We start from the raw sequence: 8,809 nt of genomic DNA, 5'->3' as shown, positions 1-8,809 counted from the left end.
TTCATACCATAATAGATTTAAATGTAGTTTGTTCTGGATTCATGTCAGAGGCAATTAGACAACTGTATCAATTATGAAATGATTAAATATCCCAGTGTATGGGTGGCCCTGACATTAACATATCTGTGTGTATCTGATGGCAAAAAAACACAGTATATTATTAAATTGGTTAAAAAAAAACACATTCTCTGCAGTTGATTTGCAAATTCCTTTAATATACAAGTGTAGTATGAATGTGATCACATCTTAATGCTCATTACAAGATTATAATAGTTTCATTAACAGCTTTATTTTAGAGATCTGAATCAGTCCTGTATTACGTTATTACGGTTAGTAGACAAGTATTTTCTCCTTCATCCTTCTTCTGTCTAAGATGTTTCTATTGTATTGATTGTGTTTTTAATCCAGTCCACATAATTCTCCACCTTGGTATAATAACCCTTGTACTGCCTCTCCCGACAGGGGGCTCCCCAGGACACAATGCCAGTGAGATAATAACGATCTACGCCTTCAGCCAACATAGGTGTAACAAACGGACCTCCGCTGTCTTTCTCGCAGCTGTCCGTTCTTTCTCCTCCAGCACAGAACATGTTATTGGTGAAAATCATGCGTTTGTTAGTTTTAGGTATGAAAGGTGTATTCTGACACTCTGTAAGGGATTTGACCCCAACCTGAGCGTACTTTAATATGGCAGGCACCCTGGTATCACCCATTGTCCCCCAGCCTGACACTGTGCCTTGTTCATCTTCCACTAAGCCCCTGTTTGGCTCTGGCAGACAAATGGGAAGGAGGTTTGGGCCTAAATCCACCCTGGAAGCTAATCTGATAAGAGCGATATCATTGTCAAAATTGGTGGGTTCTTCTCCGCCCTTGATGTAGCCAGGATGAATAATGATCTTCTCACTGTCCATGACAACACTAGGTGACCGATCTGCTTTTCTTCCATCTATCAGTCCACCATACAGGCGCAAAGCAGTGTCCTGTACATTTTCAACCACATGAGCTGCTGTGACAGCCCATCGGTCATTGATCAGTGATGCCCCTCCTCTGCTCGGCTCTTTGATCAAAAGCTGCCATGGTATCTGTCCCATCTTTGCGTCCTTACCTCCCATAATTCTGCCTACACTTGTAGAGAGTTTTTCAGGCTTCCCACACACTGAAATACACGAAAAAGTCATCAATAGATTGATATGATTCAAAAGCTGCTAAAATGAGAAAATATAAGGAAGAATTTAAAGTCGTACCTTCAATGCATTTTGGCATCTCCTTCTTACCACCATCTGATACCCATTCACCACTGGCACTGCAAGTGTACGTGTCTGAAATATTTAAGAAAGCATATTGATGATACAAATAAGGATAACCATTAATTAGTTAACCTCCAAGAACATTTGTCACCCGTTACACGTTTGTGTATAGGTCAGTTTAGCTACTCTTCAGTTTCCTGTACTGTGCACCAACTGGGTCAGTGCGAGCTAGCTAATGCCATCATTCATTTAACGATTAACAATAAAACACCATCCCAACCCAACAGCATTGCCGTGGAAACATTGTGCCCACTTTCTGGTTTCCCCCCAGGTCGCCCCAGAAAAACCCCTTTAGAATATTTAACTATGTTATTACTGTTTGCTCTGTTAGCACCGTTAGGAGTGTCAGCACAGCTAGTGGTGCTAACATGGTTGAAAATGCCAATTGTGCCGCTCATAATTGTGCTGCTTAACCACATGGGCTACCTGGGTGGAGACCTGAGGGTGGCTACCATGTTTTCATGGCAGTAATCTCCGAATGAGTGGCGCCACTAGCTAGCTCCTGCCCAACCCGAGTGGTACGCAGTACAGAGCAGCCAAGGCTAACTATTAAAATTTCAAAACCTCTATATGTTAAGTGCTTTGAAATGGGGTGTAAAAGCTGGCTGAGTCAGTGGAGCAGAAGACTTAAAGAGAAGGCTTCTTGTACACGTCACGTCATTTAGCCTTTTTCCCCCCTAAAAATTAACCAGTTAATTACCAGTTAATGGGTGTCAGGCTATGAAAAGCAAAAATAACCAAAGCTGACAACGAAAGATCAATGAAACCAGGAAACTTTGTATTCTTAAAAGCTAGTTTAGAAAGGAATCAAAAAAGGGATAAGTAAAAGCTTCCTATAATCACCATCTCCTTCCAGTGTGTAGTACTTTGAACTGCAGTTAAAGTGGATCTGGTCTTTATACAGAGTGTGCCGGTCATCTGAGTCCACCAACTCAAGGATGCCATCTTCTGGGATATCAGGAAAGCCACAATCCACAGCTACACATGGAAAAAAAACATTGTGAACGATAGTGTGGAAAAAAAAAGGCATTCAGATCAGTCAAATTAGATACAGGTCAAATGCGTCAGACTCACGTTCACAGGCGTAAGTGGGAGTCCAAACTCCTGTAATCTGGCATGTGGTCGTGTATTCTGATATCAGCGTCTGGGTGCCTTGCTACTTTGCAAAAGGAAAACTTAATTAGCTTAATTGTGGCTTAAATACATCAAATGTAAATGAATTAAAAGGTTCTGGTTCTCTGTACACTCACAGTATTCGCAACATAGCCAAGTTCACAAGTTACTGTCACTGTTTCACCGGGATAATATTCTGGTTGCTGAGGAGTCAGGGTGGAGTGTGGGGTCACCACCGCCTGACAGACCTTTTCTGCAATTAACACGTGAAAAGAACGATTGTGATCATTTTCAAATTAATATCGAAACAAATACTCTTTCCCATTGAGAGGAGGCTGCAGTACCTGTGGTCTTGAAGTGGAGAGTGAAACCTTTGTTGGTGCCATAGCCATCAGAGGTGAAGTGTATTTGGACATGATGTGAGTAAGTGAGGAGGGGAGAGGGGGGAGGTGTTTTACCACAGAATGGCCCCAGAGTCCCAGAAGGGGTCTCAATCTGCAAACAAAGCAACACAGGTTACATCTCACAATGTAGTTCATGTCCTGACTTCCTCTCTGCTTTGTTCCATCTGGTGAATCATGCACATGTACAGTATGTGTGCCCACCAGCATGTACAGTACCTCAAAAACAATTCATCCCAAATATAAAATACAGAGAAAACCACTTTATAAAATGAAACAAACTCTTGTCTGATATGATCAAAATTAAGCATTTTGGTCATCAAACTAAACACCATGTTAGACTGTACATCATCATGAACATAGCATACTACTGTGAGGATGCTTCTCTGTTTTCCAGCGAGCCACTTGGCTCAAACATAAAGCAAAAGCTACATGGCAAAGGCTCTGAAACAACAGTCAAATGTAGATACAGAGGAGTGGAGAAAGAGTGCAGTGTCCAGATGTGCAAAGCTGACAGAGATCACAAAGACTGAAAGCTTTGATTTCTGCCAAGGGTGCATCTACTAAATACTGAATTAATGGAGGGGGAATACTTAAGCAAAAAGTTTTGTATTTTACATTTTTGCTCAAATGTTTATAACATAAAACCTGCCTTTTTTGTCTTATGAAGGAGACAACTGTAGAACACAACTGGGAAATACCTGGTGTTTATTGTTGCTGCCAAAGTTTCCTGGTGATTTTGTGTTTGTCACTCTACATGTGGGATTTCACTACCTTGATTCCCACTGTGCAGAGTGTGAAAAACTTTTTGCATAAAGTACATCACACCCCCGATTTCAGCCTTGCTGTCAAATCTTGGTTAAATGACCAATATTTATTATATTTTCACTTCCTTGTGTCCTTCAGGGTACAGAGACAGCTAGCTAGCACACAGTGGATCCTCTGCTCTGAGCATCCCAGCCAAACACAAAATATCAGTGTTGTTGGCACGGTTCCCACGGTCATGGAATATCTGGAAAAGTCATGGAATTTCACAATCATATTTTCCAGGTCTGGATGAGTCATGGAATTGTCAAAGTCACTGAAAGTCTTGGAAAAGTCACTGAATTTCGTTATGCATAATGAAATTATGTAAAATTACGTAAAATGCAAATTCATTTTATTTAGCTATGGAGTAAATGTAGCTTTAATATGTGTCTGTGTGACATCATTTTGTTACCCATCACATACGTTTCATCTTTGCTTCCCTTGGTTCATCTCTCCTATCCTGTATGCCAGCTAGCTGAAACTGTGTTTGAATAGAGTTTTAATCTGATAAGATTGAAAAACATTGGGCAAGAGGGGCAAGAATAAAAACTTTGTAATGAGTCCTTAAAAGGGTCATGGAAAAGTTTATTAATTTTGTCCATGAAAATGTATGAGAACCCTGTGTTATTTTCAATATGTTGATCTGTGTGACATTAACGCTACTCATTGGTAAATTAAAAAGAAAAAAATAGATGTTATCAATTATGTTGAGATTTCAAAATACATAAAAGAAAAATGCAAAAATGCAAAAGAAAAAAAGATGTCTTCGCATTTTTCAGCTTTATAAAACAATGATTTAAGGGATTTCAGTTCTAATTAAGACCTTATTTTTAGATGAATAACTTAAGTGCCTTTTAAGACTTTTTAAAGATCCGTGGGAACCCTGTGCTACATGATCAAAATAGGATGTGTTCTGTTTGTTGAATCCAAAGTTACAACACTTCTGTGTGAACTTCCTCTTTGTTTCCTGCTTTGTTAAGCTTTATAAAAATGTGGTATTTACATATTTTAACTCAACACCTACCCTCAGTGCATCTATGCATTGGCCATCGCTTTGCTCCACATCGAAATCTTGAGAGAAGTGTAGCTCCAGCTGCAGGGTGTCCTCCACAGACAGCGTGTACTGACAGTTGGCATTCTCTGCATATGAGCTAGGCCAAGAGGGAGTGGATATATCCCCTTCCCTCAGCCCAGACAGATCCTTGGTACAACTCACTGTATTGAAGATACGAGTTCATTTGTCATAATCATAATCATACATATTACACAATCAGCCTCCTTCTCGTGTTTCTCGTCCTTCCCCCGCAGGTTTGCCTGCTTCTGCTTCCACTATTTCCCCATTTTCACTTCATGTTTCAGTTTTGTTTCACCTTCCTTGATTTGTCTTCCTCTGTTTAATGTCAACTCCTCATTCTGATCTCTCGGCTTACTGATCCTAATCATGAAGTTATTTGTACCTGTGCAAGTGTGTTTGTCCGCGTCCAGATAGTAACCATGGCGACAGGAGCAGTGGTACCCTCCGATGTAGTTGTGGCAGAACTGGGTGCATTTGTTGTCAGGGTTGTTATGCTCACATTCATCAAAGTCTGTGGGAGCAAATTAATTAAAGGTCAGAGCATGACACATGAGACATTTTAAAAGAATGGTTGTACATTTCGTGCCTGTTCACTCTGTTGGTGGGTTCTGCGTTTCTGATCAGCACTGTACGTTTCCTCTACCAGGGCGTGGGATTGATTAGTAGGAGGTGAAACCTGAAACTGAGCCTGGTAAGGCTTCATATCACTCTTATGTCTTTGCAGTTATTACCGATTTCATTAGAAACTCTAGCTGTTTATTTTAATCATCATAATGCGTTTCTTGCCATCTGTTGTTTTGGTCGTGGTGATTCACTTATTTGAGGCTGCTTTTCTTTTAACCACCTGCACAAGCATTCTAAACTCTAAAGCTAATTCTAACATTCATGCCAATATGGGGAGGAGGTGCATTCTCTATATAATTCACCAGTTTACCTTTTATTGAAGCTTAAAGTTACACATATTTAAAGGCAGTGCCACTTGAGTGACAGGCTGTCTGCAAGGCGTCACTACATACTGTGGGTCAGATCCACACCTTGCTCTTCCACATCTTCACCCTTTCATCCACATATGGTCACTTCTGGCTCCAAAAAAACAAGATGGCACTGACCAAAATGCAGAACTTAAAAACCAATGGGTGGCATCAGGGGAGCTATGTCCATTATTTTACACAGTCTATCGCAGAGACTTAAGATGAGAAGACCGATCCTACTCTCACGTCTTTGCTGTAAAAACAAAGTCAGCAGCCAGTTAGCTTAGCTTAGCATAAAGATTGGAAACAGAGGGGAAACAGCGAGCTCAGCTCTGTCCAAAGGTCAGGCTGTTAGACAGGACTATTATGAGACATCAGTCACTGTCAGTGCCTTTGAATTGAAACTGAAAGCCTTAATGCTAATTACACTTCAGTAGTGTGTGCTTGAGTTATGTATTTGGCATCTTTTTACTTGAAAATGTAAAATTTTGTCATGTTTTTATTTACTTACATATTATTAGTTTGTTAGTTAGCAGTTTATTTCAAACATGTAAGTAGCAAATAAACAAAATAATAATACAGTCTTATGCAGACAAAAAAAGAGGTTACTGAAGGAAGCATGAAAGCTGAAAACAACATATGATTTGCTTTACATGTCCAAAAACGAGTGGGAGGAAGTACAAACTTATTTATTCCCACCCCTTCTCCATAAATTAATAATTGTCCATTATATAGCTCCCCATCGGTATAAAGCTGTGCAATAATTAACTCTCATAGACCTACTATAATCTATCAAATTCATTCATTCATTCATCTTCTAACTGCTTCATCCTCTTGAGGGCCGCGGGGGGGCTGGAGCCTATCCCAGCTGACATCGGGCGAGAGGCAGGGTACACCCTGGACAGGTCGCCAGACTATCGCAGGGCTGACACATAGAGACAGACAACCACTCACGCTCACATTCACACCTACGGACAATTTAGAGTTATCAGTTAACCTAATCCCCAATCTGCATGTCTTTGGACTGTGGGAGGAAGCCGGAGTGCCCGGAGAGAACCCACGCTGACACGGGGAGGACATGCAAACTCCGCACAGAAGGGCTCCCACACCCGGGATCGAACTGGGAACCCTCCGGCTGTGAGGCGACAGTGCTAACCACCACACCACTGTGCCGCCAATATATCAAATTAATTGACAATAATATTTGTCTTACAGCAGGATATACAATAATTACAAAAATACTTAGAAAATAAAAATTCTTATAAATATATATATGTTATTCAATTTTTATATCCTTATCCAATCATGACCGATGTGTTTTTCTTTGTCAATCTGTGTATACATACACACAAACTATGCACATAGACACAAGCTATGTAAATACACATGCTCACACATACATACACAAAACAGATGGCAATAAATAAATGAATAAATAAAGAGTAAACACCTGCTGATAGTAAAACACCTTCCTCATTCTTATACCTTGTGACTCAAACTGCTAAATAAGACACAAATCGCATTGATATAGAAGTCAGATTCCCTCCTCTACATATCAAAATGGATATCAGAAATAGAAACAAAATTACGTATGCCCTGAAAAACAAATGTGGATATATTTTTCCAGTTTTTTAAACAATCTTGCAGCCTTTTATTGAATACATTTATTGAATACATCACCTCTATCAACTGTGGACTAACAGTTATCTTTGAATTGATTCCAATGTAGGCGACACTAAAGACCAGGAACAATGGTTGAGGTATCTCAGTGATACGTATGTCATCACATAAGAATTGTTCATTTATTTATCCTATATAATTATCATTATTTATTATGTATTATCATTATTATTACTTTTATTATTGTAGTTGTTTTTGTTTTACCTCCTTGTTTTCTGTTCTCTGTGTATTATTTGTGCATGTATTATTTGGAATAAGTTAGGAGAATTAGTTTTTTAAAAAAAGGAAAGACACAGCACACCACAGTGTAAGCCATTCCCAAGTCAGCTTTCAGAGCTATAAACTGCAACCATTGTGAATTGTTGCCTAAAAATATCACCCTCCTAACAATATGGTTACAAAAGTATTCACAATTAAAAAACACACGCACGTACAAACTGAGCTCTTCTGGGGAATATGAGAGAATAAAATGGGCACAAACACAATGGACTCTCACAACTAGGTATCTCACTTGTTTTTCTCCTCTACTGTATGTCTCACCTTGATCGGTGTAGAAGCCTCTGAAGCCGGTGTGCCTCTTGATGTTTGAGTAGTCGGAGTGGAACGTAAGAGTGAGGCAGCCGCCCGAGGTGGAGTGGAGTGAGGGATTAACAGAGGACTCAAGCTCCTCAAATTCCCTTTTGCCACACAGAACTGCGATTAGGTTTCCATTTGAAAAGACCTGGGGAAAAAAAATGTCGTAGAGGGCACAATAAGACATCGCCAAGTAACTTGACTCCTCAAAGTACACCCATTTGAAGTTTATCGTGACCCCTGACCTTCACTGCGTCGTTTTCACAGTCATGGCTGTCCTCCAGGTCCAGGTGGATGAGCTTGATGGAGAGGGTGTGACCTTTGGGGGCACACCTGCTCCAGTTTAGACTGGCATGGGGCAAGTATCCAGTGGGATACCCTGGAGACTCTACCCACCCCAGCAGCGTCGAGTAGGCCGAGCGGGAGAGCAGGAGAAGCAGGAGACTGAGGGAAGGGGTGGAAGATAAGAAAAATTCAGGGGAGTGGGTGAAACATTGTAAAGAAACGGAGGAGGAAGTGGAGAAAATGCAGGGACCACAAAGTTAAGACAGAAAAAGGTATTACTTAAAGTTGCGGTAAAACAAAGACAAAGTATTATCACAATCCATTAGCATCCATCCATCTTACAAGCCCTCTCGTGAAATTATCAGTTTTATATGACTAAAATGCAAAAATCTGAACCCACCTTAATCTTAACATCATGATCCGATCAAATCTCCTCACAAATAAACTACCTCAACATTTCTCCTTCCCCTTTTCTTCATGATTTACTTTTCATTTCTCTCTCTTTCGTGCTGCCCCCCTTTCTCCCTCACTCATATTTTGCAAACGTAGGCATTTTATAGATCTATTTCGAGATTGTTTTTTGTATGTTTGCAGTAA

At 40.2% G+C, this 8,809-nt stretch overlaps 1 protein-coding gene across 1 annotated transcript; it reads right to left on the bottom strand.

Annotated features, from left to right (window-relative positions):
- Positions 1–194: 194 nt before the first annotated feature.
- On the bottom strand, positions 195–8,771 carry LOC126392140 (mannan-binding lectin serine protease 2-like). The gene is made up of 11 exons (XM_050047364.1): positions 8,613–8,771; positions 8,173–8,371; positions 7,895–8,075; positions 5,086–5,214; positions 4,653–4,843; positions 2,765–2,915; positions 2,558–2,673; positions 2,382–2,463; positions 2,151–2,285; positions 1,245–1,319; positions 195–1,156 (listed from the first exon to the last, which is right to left on the bottom strand). The coding sequence occupies exons 1-11, from the start codon at positions 8,627–8,629 to the stop codon at positions 369–371; spliced, it is 2,064 nt and encodes a 687-aa protein (XP_049903321.1). The 5' UTR covers positions 8,630–8,771; the 3' UTR covers positions 195–368.
- Positions 8,772–8,809: the final 38 nt, after the last annotated feature.

This window comes from Epinephelus moara, chromosome 6 (assembly GCF_006386435.1).
Source record: "Epinephelus moara isolate mb chromosome 6, YSFRI_EMoa_1.0, whole genome shotgun sequence".
NCBI classification, from domain to species: domain Eukaryota; kingdom Metazoa; phylum Chordata; class Actinopteri; order Perciformes; family Serranidae; genus Epinephelus; species Epinephelus moara.
Note: the sequence above shows the minus strand (reverse complement) of the source record. Positions and strands in the feature narration are given on the sequence as shown.

Coding starts and splice junctions, on each gene's coding strand:
- LOC126392140 (XM_050047364.1), bottom strand. Junction 5,215..7,894: donor AGGCTTCTACACCGATCAAG/GTGAGACATACA, acceptor TTGCTCCCACAG/ACTTTGATGAATGTGAGCAT. Junction 2,916..4,652: donor AATGCATAGATGCACTGAGG/GTAGGTGTTGAG, acceptor CTTTGTTTGCAG/ATTGAGACCCCTTCTGGGAC.